We start from the raw sequence: 27,598 nt of genomic DNA, 5'->3' as shown, positions 1-27,598 counted from the left end.
TGGTTAAGACAGGCTAAGAAGAAAGAGCTGGCTCTCTGCTTCAAAAAATCAGCCAGTGAAAAACCGCATGGATCAGAATGGCCCCGTCTAGACTTGGACTGATACACTCAAACTCTTCCCTCAGCTAATGAATGTATAACTTGGATACAAACACAAGCATAGCTGATCCCAGGCTCGTACTCTTAACACTATACCTCTCTGGGAAGGAAGTATCTTAATGGTGCAAATGGTTGACACATTTGGTTGCTCACCTAAAGACTGAAGGTTTGAATCCGTCCAGAGGACCCTCAGGATAAAAGGCCTGGTGATTTACTTCTGAAAACCCAATGGAGAACAGATCTACCCTGAGACGAGATCACCATGAATTGGAATAGAGTACCAAGTGTCTGGTTATCTGGGAAGCATTCTCTCTTCTGGGATCCTGGGTCTGGGTGCTGGCCTGGGTGGGAGCTACATGGCTTCTAGTGGAAGAGGTGCTAGAAGGGACAAATGGCTAACACACAGCAGTGGAGTCTGTGGTGGCTGAAAGGCTCCATTCTTTCCCCTTTGATGGGCTCATCAGGCCTCTACCACCACATTGTCCTGTTCCTGTGTATCAACAAGCTTCAGGACGTCTGCCCCAGCTTCTCCATGTCCTCAGTGCACCTGTACCTCCTTGCTCCCTGGGCTCCAGCTAGGAACTGAACAGGAGAGGTAAGCAGACCTGTGCTCTGCCTCCCAGGGTGGTCAGCAGTGCAGATAGTGAGAAGGGCTATAACGGGGCCATTGGAGGCCGGCACCACCCACCTGGGTGGGCTGTTGGCAAAGGTGGCACTAAGGGAGCAGTGAAGCTGGGCTAAGAAAGGGCATGAGGGATTCCTAGGTAGGTCAGGGGAAGCTGAGGAAGTCCCTGAGGGGTGACATGCCCCTCTGTGTTCAGTAAGTGTTGGAGCCCATAGGAGGATGCAGTGTTCTTTGCTTCCCACTTTATAGAAGACCACAGGGCAAGAATAAGGGCCTCTTAACCACACAGACCAACAGGGCAGACATTCCCAGCTCTCTCTGGGCAGCAAGAGTGACCCATTCTGCCCAGGACAGACCAGAGCAGCCTTCCTAGATGGGTGATCTGAGAAGGTGAACTGGCATTTCCAACTGAGAGGACTACAGGGTTTGGTGGAAACCCAGAGGAGCTGGGGAGCTAATTACTTATCTGAGCCTCAGTGTCCTGCTCTATAAAACAGGGATGATATGCACTTCCTGATGCCACTGGGAGAGTTTGTGGAATAGGGCACTGCTTGTGCTTCTATTGGTCTCACTCCCTCCACCCTGCCTGCGGGGCATTTGTCCTGCAGGGCAAATGGCCCTGCCTGCGGCCCATTTGTCTCCACATTCCCAAGCTGTCTAGAAAACTCATATTGCCCCCAGAGAACCTACATTATATAATGGGGATTTTTCCAAGTGGTTAAAGGAAAGTTCAGGGACATCACAGGTACTGGGGCCAGGATGGGGACTGGAGGGGGCTGGAGACTGGAGTTGGATGTTCAGCTGTAGCAAATGAGGGACTAGGGGCCCCAGGGCCGAAGCCCAATGCTCAGAAAGCCTCAGACAACCTCCAAGGCCGTTCTAGTAACTGCCTTCTCGAGCCTCAAGACCAGAGACAATCCTGCTATCTAAAGAGCTTTCTTTGATTCCCATTGCACCCTCTTCTAATTTTTTTTTTTTTTTAATGACAATCGATGGAGAAATTAAAGATGAGCAGGGAGGAGGGCAGGAGGCTCAATTTAAAATTTCAAGATAAAAATTATCACTGAAAATGAAGAATTCCTGCCTGTCCCCACAGCTCCTTGATCCTCCCTCTGCATGCCTGCTTATCCCTAAATTCCCAGGATAATTCCTAGGGACATATGTGCCCTGCCATCTGATGGGCTGGGATGGAGAGAGATGGAGACTGAGGGGCGACACCCTCAGCAGAAGGGAGTGGGAAGCAGAAGGGTGGCAGGAAGGCTCTGCAACTCCCCCTGCAGGAATTGTTTGCTGGATTTTCCTCTAACCCCTGCTCCTTGTGGGATGGCAAAGAAGAAAATTTCCATAATATTTGCAAAAAAATTAGCGAGTTTTTATTATCTTTCAGCTGTTTGAATCTCCAAAAGTGATATATTACTTTATGTTCCCTGATGCAGACTCTCCCAGATGTTTATCTGACTTGGGGTAAAAATGTGGAGGTTTAGAGGAGGCCACATGTAAAAATTTAGAGATTAAAATCAGACACATTTTCCTCCTGTCTTCTGTTACCCTGAGAAACTAGGGTAAGATTACCAGCCAGTACAGACAAGACAGAAAAAAGAGCCTGTTCTTTTTAGGCCGCACTCTGCAAGTTTTAGTCAGGGTTTAAGAACAGGTGGGCGTGGATCAGACCTGTGTACTGAACGGTAAAACGAGCGCAGCAGCCCACAAACACGTGGCTTCACCAGCTTGTCCTTTTTGCGCTGTGCGACAACGGCCCCTGGTGGACAAGGTCAGTAGTGACAGTTGGTCTCTGGAAATTTCTACTTTTCTCTGGTGAGGCCGCAACATTCCGTGGAGAACCTGTTTTGCTGGGAAGATGCTTTGGGAAGTAATTTTAGAAGACGTAATGTGATCTGGTGGCCTAGTGGCAAGAAACTGCGCTGCAATCCCGAAGGCACCAGTTCGAGGCCACTAGCTGCTTTGGTGGGAGAAGGATGGGCAAACTCCTCCTGTGCAGTTAACGGAAAACCCGCCTGAAGGTCAGGTATGAGTCAATTAGGACTCGATGGTACACAACAACATCATCATTATCATCAACAACACCACACCAATGTGATCTTACAAACAAAACAAAAAGCAGAAAACTCACTTCCAATGAGAGCTACATCTGGTTTCCAAGGGTGTAGACTGTGTTGGAAGGGGATTGTCCATTATCTTTCTCCTAGAGAACCACTGATGGAGTGCTGGAGACACTGCCTTGGGATTAGCAGCACAATTTGCTACACACTTCATCACCAAAGCTCATTTGTGAGGTCTTTGAGCGGATGAAAAATAAGTTATCACGCACAGCTATTAACCAAAAGCCTGGCAGTCTGTCTAAAGGGACCTTGGAAAAAAGGGCTGAAAGGCTATATTTAACAAATCAACCATTGAAATCGCGGTGAGTCACAGTCTTTTTCTTGTGGAGGTCTTGTAGAGGGTTCTGTAGATTTTTGTTACGAGACCCTTGTCTGCTGAAATAGTACTGTTAAAGGTTTTTTATTTTCCCCAAGTCAGTAGAATTTCTTTTCGCCTATTGGAAAATTTTTTTGAAGCATACAAGGATTTAATATTTAGACTATCTCATTCATCAGTTTTATGCTCTGCAGGTTGTATATTTCTGTCTGTATTTGTCAGCTTCTTTATATCATGGGCTGGACCCTCTAAGCTTGGTCCCATTTTGTCTCTTTTGATCTTTATGGTTTGGGACTTTACCCCTAGGTCTCTGATCCAACTTGAGTTGATATTTGTGTATAGTGGGAGGTGTGGATCCTGCTTCAGCTTCCTGTTGGTAGCAGTCCGGTTTTGGAGGCACCATTTTTTGAAGAGGCTGTAATTTCCTCATTTGAAAAGTTCTGTTTTCTCTTTGAGTGTCAGTTGACCATAAATAGATGGATTAATTTCTGGGTTCTTGATTACTTTCCATTGGTCTGTGTCCTATTACAGCTATATAGCAACATTTGAGATCAGGAAGTGCTGTGCCTCCTACTTCATTCTTGTTTTTCAGAACTGCTTTGCTTCTTCAAGGTCTCTTCTCGCCAAAGAAACCTGCCAATTGCCTTTTCTATCTTTGAAAAATGATTCTGTATTTATACTGGGACTGTGTTAAACGTATTGAATGTTTTGGAAGGATTGTCCTTTGTACTATATTGAGTCTTCCTATCCACATATTGAAAAATTTCCCCATTTATTTAGGTCATAAGTATTCTGTAGTTTTCTCTGTAAAGGTCTTTTGTGTCTTTAGTTAGGTTTAAGGAATGAATATTTTATATTAGGACATGTTGTTAGGTGTTGTCGAGTCGAATATGACTCATAGTGACCCTATGAACAAAAGATCTGAACGCTCTTCTAGCTTGTACCATCCTCACACTTCCTGATACACAGAGCCCATTGTAGCAGCCACTATGTCAGTCCACCTAGTTGAGGGTTTTCCTCTCCTTCGCCAACCCTTGAACAAAAGATCTGAACGCTCTTCTAGCTTGTACCATCCTCACACTTCCTGATACACAGAGCCCATTGTAGCAGCCACTATGTCAGTCCACCTAGTTGAGGGTTTTCCTCTCCTTCGCCAACCCTTCCCAGCATCATGTCCTTCTCCAAGGAACAGCCCCCTCCTAGAAACACACCCAAAGTATGTGAGGCAAAGCCTCATCATTCTTGCCTCTAAAGAGCACTCTGGCCGCACCCTCTTCAAGACATATATGTTGGTTCTCTTGGCCATCCAATGGATGTTCACTGCTCTTTTCCAATACCAAAGTTCAAAGGCATCAATTCTTTTTCTGTCATCCTTATTCATTGCCCAGCTCTCAGATGCATAACAAGTAATCAGAAAGACTATGGTCTGAATCAGACACACTTTAGTCCTCAAACTGACATCACTACTCCTAAATACTTTGGAGAGGTCCCTAACTACAGATTTTCCCAGTGCAATGCACCTCCTTATTTCCTCACTGATGGTACAAAGAATGTTAGTTGTGAATCCAAGCAAAATGAAACTAGTTGCTGATAGTTTCAATCTCTTCTCCATCTATCATGACGCTGCCTATCAATCCAGTGGTAAGAATCTTTGTTTTCCTGACATTGGGATGCAATCCATACCAAAGCCTGCATTCCTTGATCTTCTGCTACAAGTACTTTAAATTCTCCTCACTTTCAGCAAGCAAGGTTGTGTCATCTGAATAACAGAGGTTATTTGATAAGTCTCACTCCAATCCTGATGATGCCAAACTCCTCTTCACAGAGTCCAGCTTCTCAGATAATTGGCTCAATATACAGATTGAATAAGTATGGAGAAAGAATACAACCCGGATGCACTCTCTTCTCAATTTTAAAGCATTTATTGTTTCCCTGCTTTGTTCATGTGACAGCCTCCTGGTCCAGGTATAGGTTCCATTTGAACACAACTCTGAGATTCCCATTCTTCTCATGTCAGCCACAACTCGACAGTTAGGACATGAATCATACTCTATTCGACTAAATTTAACCACAACAATAGTAAGTCTCAGGGAGCTCTGATGGCCTAGTGGGAAGAAGCTGCACTACAATCTCAAAGGCATGTGGCTCAAATCCACTGGCTGCTCCATAGGAGAAAGAAGGGGATTCTCCTTCTGTACAATAAACTGCCTCTGAAAACCCATTGGAAGGTCAGCTTTGAGTCCATTCGGACACAATGACACACAACACAACAATATTAAGTCTAACCTTAAGGGAATGATGTTTTTCTTAGAGATCCTTTGATGCCTTTTCACAAACACTACTTATCCTCCAAATGCCTCCAGAGGATGTATTTGATAATATGCTTTTGAAGAAAGATCTACTTGACAGAAAATTTTTCTACTTGTGTTCTTAAACAATTCAATGATTGGTGTTTTTTCACTACATAACTCATCTCTGTTTTCTCTGTCAACACATCTATAAATCTTAACTCAGCAGCTTGCCTTCCAAACTGGTTATTAAATACCTTCCACCCACTGTTCCCTATCACATGTTAATCTTTGAATTTGTCCACATAGTAATGCTTAACTTTTAACCAAAGATTCTTGTTTATAATAATGATAGAGGTAGATTGTGGTTACAATATGGTGGCTTGAGTTATAGTATCCTTCTGTGGGCCTGTTTCTTTCTTGTAGTTTCCATTTGAGATGGCAAGTCTATTACCACCACTTAAAAACAAATAGTTCTTTTAAGAGAGTGAACTTTCAAGTTCATGGACATATCCAGATCCATTTTTGCTCAACATTGAGATCTCATTTCAGACCCAGTAACCATTTCTTCTACCCAGTGGCGTGCCCTGTCCTTTGGATCCACACTCACCCTTACTTCCTTGAACGTGACTCACTCTAGCTTCCCTCTCTACAATTCAGCTTTTCTTCTGACTGTACTCTGGGCAAGCCCACCCATGCACCCTAACCCATGAGCAGAATTCTACTCCATGTCTGCCTGTTTACATTATTTCTGCAGCCTTTGGGTGAACAAGTGAATAGATAGGTGAAATGGAAAATTTGGATTCTTTGGGCTGTGTTCCTTTTCTTTGAATCTGAGTTCTCAATGGATTATGTTTCAGAGTTACAAGCCAGCGAGGAACTCCTGTACTTTTCCCTTAAAAAAACCTATGCATTCGAGGAAGATATAGGAAGTAGCAGACCAGCACAGAAATATATGATGGGTCTTTGTATACTCACCTGGGTCCTTCAGATATTTGCATAAAAGCTGTCTCTGATGCTTTTCCAATAATCAGTGGGAAAGGTTGACCATAAATCTGACATGATGTTTACAGAACACTTTAGGTGCTTTAACTGCATGAGTTCTATGGCCCTTCTCCTAATATCCATGATCCCCGTACACTCGGAAAGATCTCAACATTCACCAAGTACCTCTGGGCCCAGGTATTAGATATACAGGTCCTGCTGCTCAAGTTAATGACCAGACTGGACCAACTTCATCACCACTTGCATCTCCTCCCATGAGGAAAGCCTGGCCCTGGGCTCAGCCCATCCCACTCCATGTAAAAGCTAATTATCTGTAAGTGCTTCCAGCAGCAATTTCTTCAGGGATGTGAAAGTGCTTTGATTAGATTGTTCTTTTGGCATCATTCAGTTTATGGCTGGTGATGAGAAATGTGGATAGTTTGGGGATGAAAGTGTTCTGAAATGAGACCAGGGTTTGAGGAAAATGGCTTTGGATTGGGCGTCTCCTGACCCATCATGGGGACTAAGCATCCCCCATTGACCAGCTCTTCTCTTGCTGGTCCTCACTGAGGAAGGCACAGGGCAGGGAGTAGAGTCTCAGCTCTGTCAGTAGCTTGCTGTGTGGCCTAGACAATCTCTTCTGTCCCTGGGTCTCTGATTTCTCATCCTTCAGCACATATTTGATAAATTAACTATTATATGTCTGATCTTAACTGGGGACAGAGGACCTAGGAAAGACTCAGTGTAGGAAATGCCCTTAAAAGTCCAAGGATGGAATTACTGTGGGTACAACTGATTAATATGATTGGCTGCTGGCTGAAAGTTTGGATATTTTCAGATGGTATTTTTCAATTACATAAATACATGCATTTTTGCCTATAAACGAGAGAAGGATGGACTGTTTCTTCCCATGCAATTAAATACCTCTGAAAACCCAAAGAAGGGTCAGCTATGGGTCCATTCTGACTCTACGGTACACAACAACAATAACAACATGTATATAAAAAATACCAGCAATACAAGCAGTTGGGAAATCAGGAGACATATTGCAATTGGAAAGTATGTAGTTAGGGACCTCTCTAAATTTCTATGGAGTAATGATGTCAGTTTGAGGATTAAGATTAATCTGATTCAGTCCATTGTCTTTTCAACCACTCACTATGTATCTGAGAGTTAGACAATGAATAAGTACGACAGAAGAAGAATTGATAACTTTGAGCTGTGGTGTTGGAGAAGAGCACTGAACATCCCATGGACTGCCAGAAGTACAAACAAACATGTCTTGGAGAGGGTGCAGCCAGAGTGCTCTTGGGAGGCAAAGATGATGAGGCTTCGCTCACATACTTCAGGCGTGTTGCTAGGAGGGCCTATTCCGTGGATAGGGACGTGATATTTGGAAAGATAGAGGGTTGGAGAGGAGAGGAGGTCCTTAGACCAGGTGGATTGACATGGTGACTGGTGCAATGGGCTGCAGTGTGTCAGGAAGTGTGAGGATGGCACAGGATAGGACAGAGTTCAGATATGTTGTTTGTAGGGTCGGTATGAGCTATACTCGACTCAATGACACCTAACAAAAACATCACCACATACCGTTTTAAGGGATAAAGTATTTCATTGATAAATTACTAAATATATCTAATACATATGGTGGGGGGAAGAGAACAAGAGAATGGGTGATGGTGTGGAGGGACAGACTTCCTCAAACCCTCTTCTCTGGGCAGAGAAGGAATCCCGTGTGTACGTCAGACCGAAGTCACCTACAGGAATTCGAGGAACCTGTGTTCCTGTTCTGTTTTCCTCAAGCTGTCCTTCGCTCACATTGCCCCCTCCTCTAGCACACCACCCTCTCTAGACTCTTCCAAAGTATGCCCTCAAGACTTAGTTCAAATTTTCCTCTTTGGGACTTTCCATTTGACAAAAACTTGATGTGTCTCAGGCCCAGAGCCAAGAGTTCATTAAACGTGGTCCCTAGATGGCAGAGCATTAAACATGGTCGGTCCCTGGACAGCAGAGCTGATGGGGAGCAGAGAGACAGAGACAGAAATGACAGGGCAGGGGTCACAGGGCAGTGGTCTCAGACTCACAAGACACCAGAGCTGGTCTGTGATAAGCCCACCAGACATGCTTATTAGAAAGAGACAGCCTGATGTTGCATAAAAGTCAGCTGTGGGTCTTACTGAAAAGCAGATTTCATCCTTCCCCAGGGAGTGCTGAATCTTGTAGTTCAGCAGTTAAAGCCAGCAGTTTAAACACACCAGCTTCTCCATGGGAGAAAGTGGAGATAGCCCACTTCTGTAATGGTTTACAGCCCTGGTAATGCATAGGACAGCTCCACTCTGTTCAGTTGGATGCTATGAGTTGGGATCAACTCCATAACAATGAGTGGTTTTGTCCATAGAGTTTCTGATTGAGTGGAACTGGGTGGGACATGTTGTTGTTGTTGTTGTTGTTATATGCCATCGAGTTGCCTGCCACTCATAGTGACCCTATGTACAATAGCCCTAAATCCTGCTCTGTCCTGTGCCAATCACACTCTCTGACACCACCACCCCAATTACCCCAGTCACTGAATCAATCCACCTCATAGAGGGTCTTCCTCTCCTGTACTATCCCTCCAACCTCCCAAGCATGACATCCCTTCTCCAAGGACTGGTCCCTCCTTGTAACATGTCCAAAGTATATCAGATGAAACCTCAGAATCCTTGCCTCCAAGGAGCAGCCCAGTTTAACCCTCCCCATGATGAATCTGTTTGTTTTCCTAGCAGTCCATGGTACCCTCAATACTCTTCTCCAGCATCACAGCTCAAAGGCATCAATTCTCCTTCTATCCTCTCTAGTCATTGTTGAACTCTCTGACACCTAACAAGTGATTGCAAAGACCATGGCCTTTACCCAGCACACCTTAGTCTCCAGAGTGACACCATTGCTCACCTTTGGAAAGCTCCCTAATAACAGACTTTCTCTTTTAATTTCCTGGCTGTTGGTGCCACAAGTGTTGAATTTTGAGCCAAGCAAACTAAAGCTGTGTACAATCTCAATCTCTTCATCATCCATCTTGATGCTGCCACTTGGTCCAGTGGTGAGAATGTTTGTCTTATTGATATTGAGCCTCAATCCATATTGAAGGCTGCAGTCCTTGACCTTCTGCAGTAAGTGCTTCAGGTCCTCCTCAGTTTCAGCAAACAGGGTTGTGTCATCTGCATAACGCAAATTTTTGATAGCTCTTCCACCAATCCTGATGCCGCATTTCTCCTCATAGAACCCAGCCTCCTGGATAATCTGTTCTGCATACAGTTGAAAAGGTATGGAGATAGGACACATCCCTGGCATACATCCTTCCCAGTTTTGAACCACACAGTGTTTCCTTGCTCTGTTCTGACGACTGCCTCCTGGTCAAAGTATAGATTTCTCATTAGCACGATCCAGTGTTCTGAAATAACTTTTTTTAAAATTTTTATTGTATTATTTTTACGTGTACCATCAAATCAGATCTGACTGGTACAGGAGGAGATTGCCCCTCCTTCTCCAGCAGAGCATCTGGTGGATTTGAACTGTATATCTCTGGGATTGCAGTGCAACGTCTTGCCACTAGGCCACCTGAAATAACTTTTAAGAGACACTCAGGTGAAGTTAATTAAATTGGCCTGTAGAACACAGTTGGATAAATTAGGTCCTTTCATGTGACAGATGTTATGATACCAGCAGGGGAGCCAGGTATGGGAGCTCAAAGGAAGGGGTCCTCCTGGTGGGGTGAGGGCATAGGTTAAGCTGGGGTTGTTTCCAGAAGGTCTTCTTCCATCCCTTTTATGGTGATTATCTGTAGGTGTGAGTCTCCTCACCTTCTTCAGGGTATGATCCCTTCTGACTCACCAGGTCCCTGGCACAGTGTGTGTGCTTGGTGGGTTTGCGGAGCAGCATTCTGCCTTGGAAGCAGGGCTGGGGCTTGGTGCAAGACTTGGGAGGCATCAGGTTCTTGGAGACCATCCACTCACTGGACTCTAGTGTGTTCAGAATGGACTAGTTTTCAGCTTGTTGGGGACTAGAGAAGGATGCTGGTTCTAGTATAATCAGCACTGTTGAGGTAAGGAGCAAGTAGCAAGCCTGCCTTCATCCAAAATCAATAGAACGAACTGTTGTTCAGTCTTGTATTGTCTTTATGATCGCTGGTAATCAGACAGTAGTCTGTTATGATTCATAGTGGCTAATGTTTGGAAATAGACTGATGGATTTTTTCTTTTTTTCTTAGCCTATCTTTCTATAGAAGCTCCATTGAAATCTATTCACCACGGATGACCTTATTGGTATTTGAAGTACTGGTAGCATAGTTTCTAACATCAAAGCAACATACAAGTCACCACAGTATGACAGATGGGTGGTGGAAGATGAAATGAGGAAGACAGGACTGGCTGACACATTTTCCCCATAAAAGACTCTACAGCTCTTTAGCAATAGCTTTAGTTGACTCTGGGAGGAGAAAAGAGGATGAAGGCCAAGGTAGGCCCTAGAAGGTTTTTTCTGGTGGCAGTAGGACTCCTTCTGGTTCTTTAGCCCAGGGCAGCCTCCTTTCTCCTCCCTGGGCCCACAGGAAGTGAGCCCCATCTCTGAGGGTCCATTACTCAAATTCCTGGCAGGGACCCAGTCCTGACAGGGCTACTTGACTGCTGTTTGTTCCCGTTTATGAAGCACCTCCAGGTGAATTTTACCGCATACAGTTCCCCAGCCCCTTGTTTCCACATTTGTCTCTTTGAGTCGGAGATTGTCAAAGGCTTTCACAGTTAATGGACCTTACAGCTCCCACGGGCCACTTAAGGAAGGTACACAAGACTCAGTGCCAATAATTAGTCAAACGAAGGACAAGCCTCTGGAGAGCTACTGGAGCTGAGTGGATGGAAGGAAGGCTGGAGGGCTTGGTGCCTCTGGCCTGTGGTGGGTGTGGAGGATTCAGAACAGGATTCTCGCTTCTCTCGGTGGTCCTGCCCTCCTCTTGCACTCCTGCTGCCCACTCCTAAGTAGGGAACAGCTTCTTGGCACTTAGCTGTGGGGTCCTCAGGCCAGACAGTGTCCTGGGGTAGCTTGGTGCAGCTGAGCTAACCGTGACAAGCTACTGTCCAAATAGCACCCTATTCTCTTTTCTCCAACATGTCTTCTCTACTGACCCTTGATGGAGGTTGAGGTCTGAGCTTGGGTGTGACTTTTTGGGAGGCTGAATAATATCACATTCAAACTCAGTTTAAAGTCAGACCATTTGGGCTTAAACATTCTGAAGTCTGTGCATTGCCCATATCAATTAATTTAAGATGTTAGTTTCCTCATCTGTAAAATGGCGATTATGGTAACACTGAACTCAAGATTTTTTTTTAATTAAATTATATGTGTAACATTTTAAATGGCGCTTGGCACGTTGTAAGCAAGAGATAAGCATAAATTACTGTTATTTCATATGAGGGCAGTGGTGGTTCAGTGGTTAAATTTGCCTTCTATGCAGAAGACCCAGGTTCTTCTCCTTGACAGTTCATTTCATGAACACCCATCACTCATCTGTCACTGGTAAACGGAATGCTGGCATGAAGCTGGAGAGGTTTCAATGGAATTTTCAAACTGAGACAAGAATAGGAAGAAAGGCCTGGTGAGCCACTAGTGAAAATAAATCAGTAAAAACTGAATGAAATCATGATGGTCTGACTTACAACTGATCTTGTGTATGGCATTGTTTCCTTCCATTGTGCATGGAGCTGCCATTAGTTGATGACTTATGACAACAATTATTATTCCAGATCAAGTCCAAGTGCATCAGATATGGGGAGTTGGAGGCCTTAGCTGACGTTTGGTCCCTCCATGGACAGGTTTGCTCCTTTGGGGCTGGGCAGAGAGAACCTGGCTCTAGGGAGGCATTCATATTTTAAAGGTAAGGATGAGAGAGGACAAGATGGGGAAGGAAAGATGCTGAGCTTAGCGTGCTCAAAGTCAAACGAAGGGAGTAGTAAACCAGAATTGCCACAGCATCGCCTTTCGACTAGCCATTGTCTGCTTTATCTCCTCAAATCCCCCAAGACCTCAATGATGAACGAGGGCCTGGTTTCAGAGAGGCTACGTGACTAGTGCTAAGTCGTACAGAATGAGGGGGCCATCAGTACAGCTCAGGCCAGAAGAGTTCCGAGTAAGCATTCTTCCCACTGCATTTCATTGTGGTGGGTGATCAGGTCTAGCTCCTGAAAACATGACTTGATATCTTCTGTCCATGAAGCCATGAGAGGTCACTGCTTTCTACTGGAGCCAAAGAAATGACCTCCAGGGACTGACCCTGGACCACTCTGCGAGTGTTGTCTCCTAATTATCATCCTTCTGGTTCTACGTTGGGTCCTGGCTCTAATCTGGAAACCCAAGGCTGGTCTGTGTTGGGGAAAGGAACACTTGAGTCTCTGTTCCATTTCTCTTATGAGTGGTGCTTTCCTGCTGAGAAGCCCAGAGAAATACCTTCTCTCTGTCTGCAGGTGGATGGCGTTCTGTGCTTGGCTGACATCCTGACCGACAACAGTCACTCTGAGGCCACTCGGGCTGAGGCTGCAGCTGTGGTTGCGCAGGTCACTTCCCCACACCTGCCCTTCACCCAGCACCTCAGCAGCTTCCTGGAAAGCATGGAGGAGATTGTGACAGCCCTCATCAGTGAGTCATCTTGTGGGAGGGGATCACGGGGCGAGGGGACACCATTGGAACTGCCTTCAGGAAGGGCCAGAAAGATTTGCTCATTGCACTCCCAACATCCCCTGCACAGATGGTCACACAGCTTGAAATCCCACCATTAGAGTAGCACCATTAGTAGTTAAAGAGCTACGCTGTTGGGAGTCTCCTAATAAGACCCATGTAGGCTCCTGAAAAGCACCTTGTGGTCAGATTGAGATTATTGGCCTTTTCCAACAGAGTCAAGATATACCTCAGGGAGGAATATTATTGTTGTTGGGTGCCATCAGGTCAGCTATGACACACGGTGATGCTGTGAACAACAGATCGAAACCTTGCCCTACCCTGTGTCATCTTAGGATCTCTGCCATCTATCCTGTCAATCTATCCCCTTGGGGGTCATCCCCTCTTTTGCTGGTCCTCCACCTTTTCCAGCATGATGTCTTTTTCCAAGAACTGTCCTCGCTCCCAATAACATATCCTAAGTATGTGAGATACAGTATCACTAGGAAGGAGCTTTAGATCCTTGATAAGAGATTCTGTGATGGACTTTATTTTTTTTGAAACTTTATTGCACCCAGTGGATCTGACAATGAATGGAACAGATGGCTTCTCAGAGAATGCCAGATCCCATACCCTGCTGCCTCGCATCTCCTCCTGGGATCCTGAGAGTTTTGACTCATCTCCCACTTAAATACAGACATTAATGGTAGAATTTGTTGTTGTTGTTGTGTATTGTTGAGTTGAAACCAACTCGTGGTTGACCCATTAGTGGATTTTCAGAGGCTATTAATCATATAGGAGGAGATTGCCCATCTTTCTTCAACACAGCAGCTAGAATTCAAACTGCATGCCTTTGGGTTGGCAGTTCAGTTCTCTACTTTGGTGACCTAGTGGTAAGAAGTTGTGCTACAATTCTGAAGGCACGCGGTTTGAATCCACCAGCTGCTCCATGGGAGAAGGATGAGCAGTCTCCTCCAGGGGTATTTAATGCCTCTGAAAATCTACGATAGGATCAGCTATGATGGTGGAATAGTAGCTTGAGTTCTACAATGTGCCTCCAACTTACCTTTATGAAACCGAACACCTAGAAGGATCATCTGTAGAACAATCTCCAGGGAACTTATTTTACACATTACTTCCTCTCTTTTGAAATGGCTGTTGATGATTTGTATCTCTATCTCTGTCTCTATGTTCTTATCCTGTTGAAGAAGAATGAAAATTCTAGGCTAGCTATTGGAGTCACGATGCCAGGAAGAGTTCTGGAACAGCTTAAATTTAGGGGTAGCCTAGAGCACTTGACTAGAAGTCAGAACCCACAGGTTTAGTTGGGCCCTAACTTTTCTTTTACCCATTTAACAAAGAGCTTTCCTTGAAGAAGAAATCTCCATATATATTTAATCCTGAAAGATATGCACTGTGGAGTTTTCTCAGACTCAGCAGATGAATTAAGCCAGGTCTCTGTTCTTTGGTGGGAAATAACATTCCAATTTCTTGTCATTATTTGGAAATATTTATAAATGAGTCACTGGAATCCTCAATTTAATCTTCCTAATACATCATAAATGATTCAGCCTATGGGTCAAATAAATGTGCGCTGTAATGAAAAGGCACTTAGGTGGCTGTACAAGTAATACAGTGATGGACATCTGCTTACGAATGACAGTGAGTGTTTGGACCGAAAGGAAATCTCTCAGCAAAGTGCATCAGTGAGACTCGCAATCTCTTCTCATGCTTTGGCTCTGAGGAGGTAGCCTTGGGAGGACTGGGAAGTAGCCTTGAAGGGGCTGGCTGAACTCTGTGGTTCTGTAGATATCTGAGTCCCAGCAGACATGGACAAGGGGCTCATTGTTACTGTTGTTGTTTGTGCCATTGAGTTGAATGTTAGTCATAATAACCCAATGAAAAACAGACCTGAGCCCTGTTCTATCCTGTCCATCCTCATCATCGTTCATATACTTGGCCTCATTGCTGCAAGTTAATGTCAATTCATTTCCTTGAGGATCTTCCTCTCTTTTGCTGATGCTCCAGTTTTCCAGGCATGATGTCTTTTTCCAAGGAATAGCCTCTTCCAGCAACATGCCCAAAGTATGTGAGATGAAGCTTCACAGAGCTTGCCTCTAAGGAGCACTCTGGTTGCACTTTCTCTAAGATCTGTCTATTTGCTCTTTTGCAGTCCCTGACATGTTCGATCATCTTTTCCAACACCACAATGAAGAGCATTGATTCTTCTTTTGTACTCCTTATTCATTGTTTGGCTCTCAGATGCATAGCTTAGACTGCAAAGACCATGGCTTAAATCAGGCACATTTTAGTTTTTAAACTGACATGGAGAACTCTCTAATGGTTAACTTTCCAGTGCTATACGTCTCTCGATTTCCTGGTTACTGATAGCAAGAATGTTTATTATGGCTCCATGTAAGATGAAATAGTAGGCAATTTAAATCTTTTCTGCATCTATCACGATGTTGCCTACTGGCCCAGGGGTGAGGATTTTTGTTTTCTTGATCATAGAAGTCTTAATACATTGGCTGATCTATTATCAGAGTTTCGGGTGCTTAGACTAAGATTCTAAATTGTCTTATGGTCACATCTGATCTGGAGGGTATAGAGCTGTCCAGTGGCTGGCTCTGCCTTTCTTATAAGATCAAAGCCCTGTGGGAGCATCATTGGAAATGAGTCAAGGAGTCCTAGAACCAAGAAGTAGTCTGGAGTAGAAAAAGAATGGAGACTATGAGTTGTATAGACTTGAGTTCCACTGTAGATGCTAGCCATTATTTACTCATCATAGATTCTGGGACAAGTAACTTAACATTTGGAATTTCAGTTCCTTAATCTAGAAAATGGCAATAAAAATTAGGTTGCTGCAGATTAAATGGCTTAATGAGACTTAAAAAAATATATGGTAGTGCCTGGTGCAGAGTAAACAACTGAGTGATAACTGCTTCTGTGAGAATCAGATGCTGTGTGAGTAATGGGGACAGTCATGTTCTACCTCGAGGGTACTCAGAATGTGACGGAACAGGGCAAGGCACACGGATGTTCCACTAATGCTGTTTGCAGTTCTTTTGTAGGTAGCTACCATTCATGGCATTCTCTGCAAGGTGCCAGAGCTGGATAGTTAGCTCATTAATAGAACTTGGAAGTATACTCATTGTCTAGACAAAAAATATGGACCAGGATAGAATGTAACTATATTTTTTCATCTGAAGTTCCTTTCTTTCATGGGGCTATTTTGTGCAAGTCTGACTACTTTTCTGTGATGAATACTATTTAACGAGTTGGACTACTAACTGAAAGGTCAGTGGTTTGAATCCAACAGCTGTTCCTCTGGAGACTGATGAGTAGTCTCTATAACAATTTATAACCTCAAAAACCTGATGGAGGAGTTTTGAGTTAATCTCAACCGAATGACTGTGGGTTTAGTTTAGATTTGGTATCAGTGTTGAAGACCTAGAACTGAAAGCATCGTGTCTATTGGTTGGTCAAGTTCAAGTTGAAAGTCAGATGCATAGTCTTTTGGTATAATCATGTAGTAACAGCACTGTGGATAGAGCCATCCTGCAGCTGGAATCCATGGCATATCATGTGAGCTCATGGGTACATAACGTCTTAGGTGGTGAAAGCTTGGGGGCTCAGTCTTTCCTCCTTAGAGACCCTCGGCCAATTATTAATCTAGTCCAGTGGATCAGGGAGAAAGACCTGACATTCAGGGTTTTGGTACAAGACATTTTTGCAACTAGAATATTTTTATTTTGGGATGAAAATGAAGTTCTGAAATTCTGCTAATGAATGCTGGGAAGGTAGAGTCTCTGTATTAGCTTCAGCCTCTTTTTAAAAACAAATTTGGCAGAAGTTTAGTATAACTTGAAAGGCAAATGGACTGAGAACGCTTTCTTGCCTTGGGGTTTCTGTACATGCTGTTGCCTTGATCTGGAACTTGTTCTTTCCTCAAATGGTCTCTTTTCCTCCTTAATGAGAGACCTTCCCTCTTGCTGTAGTGGGTATCTAATAATTGCCTCAGTGTTTATTTTTCACCTTGCTTTGATTAGAATTTGTTATTCTTTTTACTAATTTTGTAGAGATTTCTCTCCCCTCCTCTCCCACCGCCCCCGCCCCCCAGGATACAACCTACACCAGGGTCAGGATGCAATCTCTTTGTTCAGTCTGCTGTTCCAAGGCCCCAGCACAGTGCCTGACATGTAGTGTTCATTTGATACATTCCTTGTTAGAGCAAGGAATGAAGGAGTCAAACCAAAATCACCCTAACCAAACCGATTGCCCTGGAGTTGATTCTGAAGCACAGTGACTGTGTATACATAGAGGAGAATTGTGCTCCACAGAGTTTTAAATCACTGATCTTTTGAAAGTAGACAACTTGGTCTTTTTTCCAAGTTACACAACCCTGGTGGGCTTGAACTGTCAGACTTTTGGTCGAAGACCTCATTTACTCGCTGCCGTTGAGTTGGATCCAACTGCCCCTCACATTGGGTTTCTGAGGGTGTAAATTCCAGGGGAGGATACTTCCCGCCTTTCTCCCTCAGAGCTGAAGGTGGACTCAAACTGCCCACAAGGTGCCACCTGTGGCTTAGCAGCACACCTCTCATGAAACGAGGCAGAGGCCTTGAAATTAGCTGTTTGCACAACCAAGGGTTTCGTTGGAGTCACACACTAGGTTTCAAGTACCACCCGTGCCATTTATGTAGAAGATACAGTTCTCTTTTTAGTTCCGGTTTTCCTTATCACCAAAGTGGGTCAGATAGCACTTGGCTACATTATCTTCCAGAGCTATCGAGGGAGCCAAATGAAATAACTGATGTGGGAACACTGTGCAGCTGTGAAACCCTTTCTTCCCCTCTCTCCATCCAGAACTGTGCCAAGAGGCGTCGTCTGGGGAAGTCTTCCTGCTGGCCTCTGCGGCCCTCGCCAACATCACCTTCTTTGACACCATGGCCTGTGAGATGCTGCTGCAGCTGAATGCCATCCGAATCCTCCTGGAAGCCTGCAGTGACAAGCAGAGAGTGGACACACCTTACACCCGGGACCAGGTGAGACACAGGAGGGCTCAGGCAGCGCCTCTAACTGTGGAGACAGCCATCAGCAATCAAGCTTAGGTTCCTGGGGTAGAGAAGAGAACATGACCTGATGGCACATGGTCGGCCCTGTTAGTCCCTTTCTTTGGAGCCCTGGGCTTTGCGTGCTACAGAAAGGTAAAGACTAATGTCCTTAGCATCCCTCATTGCCTTGAGACCTCTACAAGTCCCGCTCTTCTTTTCCTCTACCAACCATGGCAGGTCCTTCTTTCTCCATTCAGGCATGATCATCTTAGGTCTCTGAGACTCCTCAGAAGTTGTGTCCCAGCCATGCTTATCTGATAGTATGTCCTGTAGCAAATTTCTTCTCTAATGCTTTCAGAATTGGAGGACTTGGGGTAGATCCTTGACCTCCACATAAAGTTTTATTCAGGGTGAAGGGATTTTACTTCAAAAAATGTAAACATGTTGAATGAAGGCCTTTTAAGCTCTGGTGTCCTAGAATTTTATCCCATTCACCTACAGCTACACTTGGCTCCCTTTTCCCCACCAAGTGGGGGCAGGGGTAGGGGAAAGTTCAGAGGCTTCTAAATCTCTGCAGATTCTACCAGGTACCTGAATGCTGGCTTAGGTGGTCCTTGTAATTCCCAAGTCAGTGGACCCCCATCTGCAGCTTAGCTTCCCCGTCTGGCCCCTTTCCTTTAGTCTCCTCACTCAGCTTCTGAAGCTGCTCAACTTTGAGTTCCAGGGCCTGTGATCGCAACACCAGAAAAGCCTTTACTAATCACTGCTGCTGTTGTTGTGTACCATCAGGTCAGAACCGACACACAGCTGACTCTCCAGAGGGTTTTCAGTCACGTGGGAGGAGATTGCGCACCTCTCTCCTGCAGAGCACCTGGTGGATTCAAACCATGTACATCTTTGTGCTGGCAGCGCAAGTCCTTACCACTAAGCCACCAGGGCTCCCAGTGGGCTTTACTCATCACTGGCTTTCTGGAACTCTCTATTTTTTAAAAAGTCCTTAACTCACAATTCAGTGTTTACTTATCTAATGATTTCTATCCTTCCTATTTTATATGAGTCTTTTTCTTTTTCTTGAGAGCATGGGCCAAGTTTTATTATTATTGTTAGGAACCATTGACTTTTTCACCAACTCATGGTAACCCACACGCAATTGAGCTGTTGTGAGCAGTAGATCTTCATTGCCAATTTTCAGACATATACCACCAGGTCCTATTCTGATTCTGGATGTTCCAGTGAAAGCTGTTCAGCATGATAGCAATACACAAACCTGCACAGACAAATGGGTAGTGGGTACATATGAGGGGGAATGGTGGGTAATCAGACCCAAATCTCCTCCATAGAAGGTGAGAATTCTACCAGTGAACCACCAGGAATCTCTCATCTGTTCTTCTCCCCAGTATTTCTTAATGTCTTTAAAGACTAAAATTTTTATAGAAATTGGGCCATAAATGAGAAGAAATCAGATGGCGTTTCAACATTGTTTATTATCCTTAGAATTTACTGTTAAAAAAAAAGAATTTACTGTTGGAGACAATTTTATCAGGGAAACTCCCTTTCAGAGAGAATATTCTAGTATATATATAAATACTGACAAAGCAAGCGTTGTAGTCGTTTGAGGCTTGTGGTATTATCCCATTTTATAGGAAAGAGATTCAAAGAGCAGGTCCTCCAAATCATATGATTGGCAAGCAGCTGGCCAATATTCAAATTCTAACCTAATGAGATCTCTACCTTTGATCTTCATCTGCTGCCATCTTTGAAAATGAACTAAGGAGGTGGAGAGACTGAGTGTTGCTCTTATCTTGGCTGTTTATTAATTGGGTCATCTTGAACCAGTCTCAGCCAGGTGGCTGTTGGCTTTCCCATCTGTTAATTGGGATCTTAATGCCTCTCTCCAAGGATTATTGTGAAAGCAGGTGAGAAATCATATACATAGGGCCCAATGGGGTATGTAAGTCCACTACTCCAAACCAACTAACTCCACTGCAGCCACTCCACAGGATTTCCAAAATGGTAAACTTTAGTAGGAGCAAACTATACATCCTACTATATCCTTAATAAATGCAGATTACCAATATTGTCAAGTCTGATGCTCCAGGAAAGAACACAAATAGTGAATTATTAAAAATCCTCAACATGGCCCTCCAAACCCTCCATGATATTTGAGTATTTCTTTGAGAATGCTTTCTAGTCTAATCCTAGGTTTGGATGGCTTTTCTCACCTCTTGCAGTAGAGACAAAGTATAATAGTGTGAACAGACGAAGATAAGAACAAGATTGCCACAGGGCTGGCTGTAGATATGATTGACTCCAGAGGACCACACCATCTCAGTCACAGCCCTTGTTGTGAAGAATTAGTCTGCAGGCGCCACACTGGGTCATCTGCTTTGCTCATGTCCTTTCCTTCTCCAGCTGGACACTTCTGGTTATTGAATCTCTTGCCTACCTGACATGATTTTAAGACCCTTTACCTACTATTGTCTCCCTCGCCCCCACCATGTCACTGACTCTGCAAGTTCCTACAAGATTTGGTTGCAATAAGACATAGGAATTTTTAGAGTCAGATGTACTTTGGGGGCGCTCTCATTGGCTTAATGGTGGTGTTGTTGTTGTTATGTGCCGTCGAGTCACCTGCTACTCATAGCGACCCTATGTACAACAGCCCTAAACTCCGCTCTGTCCTGTGCCAATCGCACTGTCTCTGACACTCCCATCCCAATTATCTCAGTCACTGAATCAATCCACCTCATAGAGGGCCTTCCTCTCCTGCGCTGTCCCTCCACCCTCCCAAGCATGATGTCCCTCTCTAAGGACCGGTCTCTCCTCACAACATGTCCAAAGTATGTTAGACGGAGCCTCAGAATCCTTGCCTCCAAGGAGTCACCTGGTTTAACCCTCTCCAGGACAAATCTGTTTGTTTTCCTAGCAGTCCATGGTATTCTCAATACTCTTCTCCAGCACCACAGCTCAAAGGCATCAATTCTCCTTCTATCCTCCTTGGTCATTGTCCAACTCTCTGATGCATAACAGGTGATTGCGAAGACCATGACCTGTATCAGACGCACCTTAGTCTCCAAAGAGACACCATTGCTCTTCAGCACTTTGGAGAGGTCCCTAACAGCAAAGTTTCCCATTGCAATGCACCTTTTAATTTCCTGGCTGCTGGTGCCAAGACTGTTGACTATGGAGCCAAGCAAACTAAAGCTGTGTACAATCTCAATCTCTTCACCATCCATCCTGATGCTGCCAATGGTAGACAGTTCAAATCCACCAGCTTTCTGAGAACGACAGATGAATCATCTCCTCCCATAGGATTTACAGTCTGAAAACCCACTGGAGGGTCAGCTATGAGTCGTTTCTGACTCAGTATCATATGAACTGATTTTGTTGTTTGTGTAGAATCAGATGACTTGATTTTAAAACTTTTCTGCTGTTAATAACTGTCATTTTGGACCATTTTTCTGAGCTTCATTCTCTTCACCTGTAAGGTTAGAGTCAATAACATATTTTTCCCAATGTAAAAAAAGAAGTGAACTAATGAGTGTGAACTCTTAGTACAGTTCCTGGCATAGAAAGTCAGTTGCCATGGATTCAACCCTGGTTCATGGTGGACCCATGGGCCACCATCATATCTGCGTAGAACTATGCTCCATAGACTTTCCAATAGCTGGTTTTGTGGTAGCAAGTTGCCAGGCTTTTCTTCTAAGGCGGCTTTGGGTGGACTCAAGCTTCCAAATTTTTGTTAGTAGTTGAGAATAACAACACAACATCCCTCAGGGACTCTTTCTAACTACCCTGCCCCAAAGAAGAAACAAAGACAAAACAATAGAAGACCTGCACCCCCCCCAAAAAAAAAACAACACACCCACCCACCTAAACACCTGTGTAAGCCACTGGCAATGCTGTTATGTTTGGTCTTTGAAAGTGGTACGTGACACTGAATGAGAAATTTCTGGATTGAGTTCCCACAGCTATAAAATGTGCATGGTCTTGTCCAGCTTGGACATGCTGGGGGGGATCTCCTTCAGACACCCTCTTCTCATTGAGATGAATGATTGACCTCTTCTGGCCCCACTGTTTCCTAGGAAGGGGGGAGAGTGGGATTAGGAGAGGATGGGGCTAAGCTCTGTGCAGATGGCAGCTCCCTGCATCTGAAGTCAGGAGCTGCTCCTACTTCCCCAGGTCTGAGTCAGGCGCATCCCATGTGATGTGTCTCTCTGTCCTCAGCATGGCTTCACCTTCTGCCCTGGCTCTGAGCAACCACTTAGCTGGTGAGAGCACACCCATTAAAGAAACAAATGGCTCTCGCCTGTGGCAGAGGGAGGATGAAGGTGATCAGAGGGCTCTCTGTAATGAAGACGTGCAAGATGAATTGGTCTTTGAAGTGCTCACCGCCCCCTGGAATACTTAAGAGATTAAATGCTCCATGAGGCTTCCGGTAATGAATCTGCCAGTGACGCCAATGCTGAGCGGAGCTTCTTGGACTTGGATCTACACTTCGTCCACCTCTGTTTGGATTTCTCAGTGAAACCTCCTCTACTACCACAGCAGGCTACATTCACTTTATTTGTCCGACAGTAACATCCCTGACCATGCTTGTCCTGAACTGACCCTTCAGGTGTGTATGAGGCAGACTTAGGCTTGTACTCTTCCATGTAAATCGGGGTGAGAGTGACTGGTCTACAGCATATGGCCAGTCATCAAAAAAGACTCTTATTTTAAAAAGTGACTTGTGTGGTTTGGTGTGCTGATCTCCAGGATCTATTTTCCAGGGTCAACGTGACCTAGGAGTCCTCATGTGGTTTTGTGGTATGGAATTGCACTGCCAACTCAAAGGTACCTGGTTTGAATCCACCAGCTGCTACGCAGGAGAGAGATGGGCAGTCTCATCTCATGTGATTTACTGCCTCTGAGAACCTGCTAGAATGTCAGTTATGTGTTGATTCCAGTTTAACAGTATATAACAACAACAATATGTGGCCCAATCTGTTTTGCTTTTGTCCTCAGGGAATCTAGCTCTCTGACTTGGCATGTTGATATTGTTAGGTGCGGTCAGGTCCAGCATGACTCATAATGGCCCAATGAAAAAAGATCTGAAACCTGTTCTGTTCTGTGTCATACTCATACTTCCTGACATGCAAGAGCCCATTGCAACAGTCACTGTGTCAGTCCACTTGGTTGAGGGTCTTCTTCTTCACCGATCATCCACCCTTCCCAGCATCATGTCCCTCTCCAAAGAATAGCCCCTCCTAGCAACATGCCCAAAGTATGTGAGCCGAAGCCTCATTTTTCTTGCCTTCAAAGAGCTCTCCAGCTGCACCTTCTCCAAGTCATATTTGTTTGTTCTTTTGGTCATCCATGGGATTCAGTGCTCTTCTCCAGCACCCCAGCTCTGAGGCTTCAATTCTTCTTCAGTCATCCTTATTCAGTGTCCAGCTCTCAGATGCATAGCAAGTGATCAGAAAGAATCAGACATACCTTAGTCCTCAAACTGACATCATTGTTGTTGTTGTTATGTATCATCGAGTCGCTTGCGACTCATAGTGACCCTATGTACAACAGCCCTAAACTCTGCTCTGTCCTGTGCCAATCGCACTGTCTCTGACACTCCCATCCTGATTATCCCAGTCACTGAATCAATCCACCTCATAGAGGGCCTTCCCCTCCTGTGCTGTTCCTCCTTACTCCTCAGTAATTTGGAGAGGTCCCTAACTGCAGGTAACCTAGTTCTCTGACTTGGCATAGGAAGGCGTCCTCTCTAACTTCTGCCCAGACCACCAGATAATGACCATTTAGGGTGATACGGACCTGATCATCTTGTCTAACTCCTACAAATATTTTCACTGGGCATGACCTTTTGAAATTAATTGCTTTTACAAAAGTAGAGTGTAAACATTTTGGTGCTTAACCGCTGCACCACTAGGGCTTCCTGCCTATGAAGATATATGTATTTTAGGAATCCTTGTGTAGCACAAATGGGTAAGGACTCCACTCCTAGTCAAAGTTGACACTTGGAAGCACCCAGAGGCACCTTAGAAGACAGGCCTGGCTGTCTGTATGAACAGTTCTGTTCTGTACACATGGGACTGGCTGGGAGTGAGGATTGGCTCAAAGACAATGAACAACAGCAGCACTGTATGTGTATAAACCTCTTTGGAGAAGCTTGGAGAAACATACACCACAACACCCAAATATGATCTGCCCAGCCACTGTTTTTCACAAAGCGAAGAGGAAGCTAAGCACAGAAAATGTGGTCCAGAATTTACGTGAGGCCATTATGGGTTGGATCTGAGCAAGACTATCTTGTTGACAACTCCTGTCTTTCCTCTATCATCATGATATTGCCTATTGGCCTTACAGGAAAGATTTCTGTCATCTTGATGTTGAAATCCAATTAATATTGAAGGCTCCAGGCCTTGATCTTCTGCAGTTGGTATTCAATTCCTCTTCACTTTCCACAAGCAGTGTCATTTGCATAATGCAAATTGTTGATGAGTCTTCCTCCAATCTTGATACCGTTCCTCTTCATAGAGTCCAGCTTCTTGAATTATTTGCTCAGTATATAGACAGAACAAGTATAGAGAAAGGATATACTCTGGACACACACCATTCTTGATATTAAACCAACAGTTTTTTCCTCTATGTATAGATTTCACACGAACACAATTAAGGGTTCTCAGATTCCCATTCTTCTCAATGTTAACTATAATTTGTTATGATCTGCACAGTCAACTGCCTTTGCAAAGTCAATACAACAAATAAAAACATCCTTATAGTATTCTCTGCTTTCAGCCAAAATACATCTGACATTAGCAATGATATCCCTGGTGCCATGGCTTCTTCTAAATCCAGCTTGAACTTCTGGCAGTTCTGTGATGATAATGTTCCAGGAGACCAAAATCATATACTGTTCCAAAGAATTAACAACCTTGATATCTGCAGTCAAGAGATCAGAAAATGTGTTACATTAGAAAGTTTGCTGTCAAGGACCTTGACAAAGTTCTGAGGAGCAATGAGTTTAAAAACTAAGGTGCACCTGGTCCAAGGTATGTTCTTTTCAACTACTTGCAATGCATTTGAAGGTTGGACAATGAAGAAGCATGACAAGAGGAATTTATGCTTTTGAGTTACGGTGTTGGGGAAGGGTCCTGTATAGCCCATGGACTACCAAGAGACAGAAAAATAGGTTTTGGACAAAGTGCAACCAGGTGCTCCTTGGAGGTGAGGATAGTGAGGCTTCATCTCACATACTTTGGGCATATTGTTAGGAGGGGTCAGTCCTTCTAGAAGGACATCATATTTGGAAAGGTGAAGATTTGGCTAAAAAGAGAAGGACCCCTGGGGAGGCAGATTGACAGAGTGACTGTAACAATTGGCTCAAGTGTAAGATGGTGAGGATGGCACAGGATTGGACAAGACTCAGACCTGTTCATAGTGTTTGCTCTGAACTGTGCTCAACTGGACAATACCTAATAACACATCATAAATTGGAAAAAACTGACTGGCAATTAAAAAAATTAACCAGTACTGTCTGTGAAGCTTAAGTCTCAATCTCTGTGTGATCTCAAGGACCTTGAGCTCACCAAAGAGAATCCTTTGGCCAGACCACTTATACACATTTTTTTTTTTTGCTATTACCTTTACTTCAATGCCTGCAATGATATTTTCCTACTTCTTCCTTATAACTTTGATTTCCATTAATCTTTCTATTCCTGTTTGTGTCTTTCCTTTCTTTAGTGAATGTGCTGATTATTTCCTTGCTGCATATTACCTTTCCCTCCACCTATCTTGTTGTTGTTGTTCCTCTGTGCTGTCAAGTCCCCTGCGACTCATAGCAACCCTATATACAACAGTTTTATGCCACACTCTATCCTGTGCCAATCTCACTGTCTCCGACACACCTACCCCAATATCCCAGTCACTGAATCAATCCATCTCATCAAGGGTCTTCCTCTCCTACACTCTTCGTTCACCCTACCAACCATGACATCCTTCTCCAAGGACTGATCCCTCCTTGCAACATGTCCAAAGTATGTCAGACAAAGCTTCAGAATCCTTGCCTCCAAGGGGTATCCTGGTTTAACCTTCTCCAGGCCAAACCTGTTCTTTTTCTTAGCAGTCAATACTCTTCTCCAACATCACAGCTCAAAGACATCTATCCTCCCTAGTCATTGTCCAGCTCTCTGACACATAGCAAGTGATTGTAAAGACCATGGCCTATATCAGGCACACCTTAATCTCCAGAGTGACACCATTGCTCTTCAGTACTTTGGAGAGGTCTTTCCCATGGCAATATGTCTTTTAATTTTCTGGTAGCTGGTGCCAAGAGTGTTGACTGTGGAGCCAAGCAAACTAAAGCTGTGAACAATCTCAATCTCTTCACCATTCATCCTAATTCTGCCAATTGGTCCAGTGGTGAGAATCTTTGTCTTCTTGATATTGAACCTCAATCCACATTGAAGACTGCAGTCCTTGACCTTCTGCAGAAAGCACTTCAGGTCCTCCTCAGCTTCAGCAAGCAGGGTTGTGTCATCTGCATCACACAGATTGTTGATGAATCTTTCTCCAATCCTGATTCCACATTTCTCCTCATACAGCCCAACCTCCTGGATAATTTGTTCTGCATACGGTTGAAAATGTATGGAGATAGGACACATCCATGGCACATGGCATACAGAGCAAATAAACACTGAATGGTTCAAAATTGAGAAGGGTGTAGACCAGGGATGTGTCCACCCGTTTATTCTATGTTATTATCTATACTCTTATCTTGATTTATTTAGCTTGTAGAAAAAGAGATATGGGGGGGAGGGGGAGAGAAACCTTGAAGAGCGTTTCTTAGCTTCCTCTGGAGACTGACAGTGATTTTGTTGACTGAACTCAGCTGCAATTTAATTCCTTTCTTTAACTCTTTGAGAGTTAACAAAGTGATAATAATAAATATCTGACAATTAACAAACAATTATAATTAGAACCAAGTAATCTGGCTGCTAACCAAAAGTGGTTTGAACCCATCAGATGCTTTGTAGGAGAACGGTAAGACAGTCTGCTTATGTAAAGTAAAGATGTGCAAATCTGGAAACGCTATGGACAGTTCTACTCTGTCCTACAAGTTGCTGTGTTTGGAAGCAGCTCAGAAACAGTTTTAATGTATATCCAAAAGTAATCGTAGCCTTTAATTAAATATCTATTTGATTTACTGTTTGAAAGTTCTTTTCTATCAAAGCACATGTCTCCGGTAATTCTGAGAAATCACTTTGCCTTTTATGGTAGGTGGTCTCCTAGATTAGTTTACAACATAGCAAAGTAAAAGGGATATAGATAGAGTTAGTATGGGATCTCACTGCAGGAGAGAAAAAGATTACCATTTTCAGTATAGGTTCTATCTCAACATAAAGAAATTACAAATCCTTGCCACTGGACCAATAGATA

The 27,598-nt window shown here is 44.1% G+C and overlaps 1 protein-coding gene across 1 annotated transcript in view; it reads left to right on the top strand.

Annotated features, from left to right (window-relative positions):
* The window catches only part of INSC (inscuteable homolog (Drosophila)), a 169,157-nt gene that overhangs the window by 109,792 nt on the left and 31,767 nt on the right, over positions 1–27,598 (top strand). The window contains exons 8-9 of the mRNA XM_006892048.1: positions 12,923–13,094; positions 17,979–18,157. Of these exons, the coding sequence (XP_006892110.1) occupies positions 12,923–13,094; positions 17,979–18,157 (351 nt within the window). The remainder of the gene's footprint in view (positions 1–12,922; positions 13,095–17,978; positions 18,158–27,598) is intronic.

The sequence above is a fragment of the Elephantulus edwardii genome, unplaced genomic scaffold, assembly GCF_000299155.1.
Source record: "Elephantulus edwardii isolate Elephantulus edwardi_28Jun2011 unplaced genomic scaffold, EleEdw1.0 scaffold00109, whole genome shotgun sequence".
NCBI lineage: Eukaryota > Metazoa > Chordata > Mammalia > Macroscelidea > Macroscelididae > Elephantulus > Elephantulus edwardii.
This window is presented reverse-complemented; position numbering and strand designations above follow the sequence as displayed.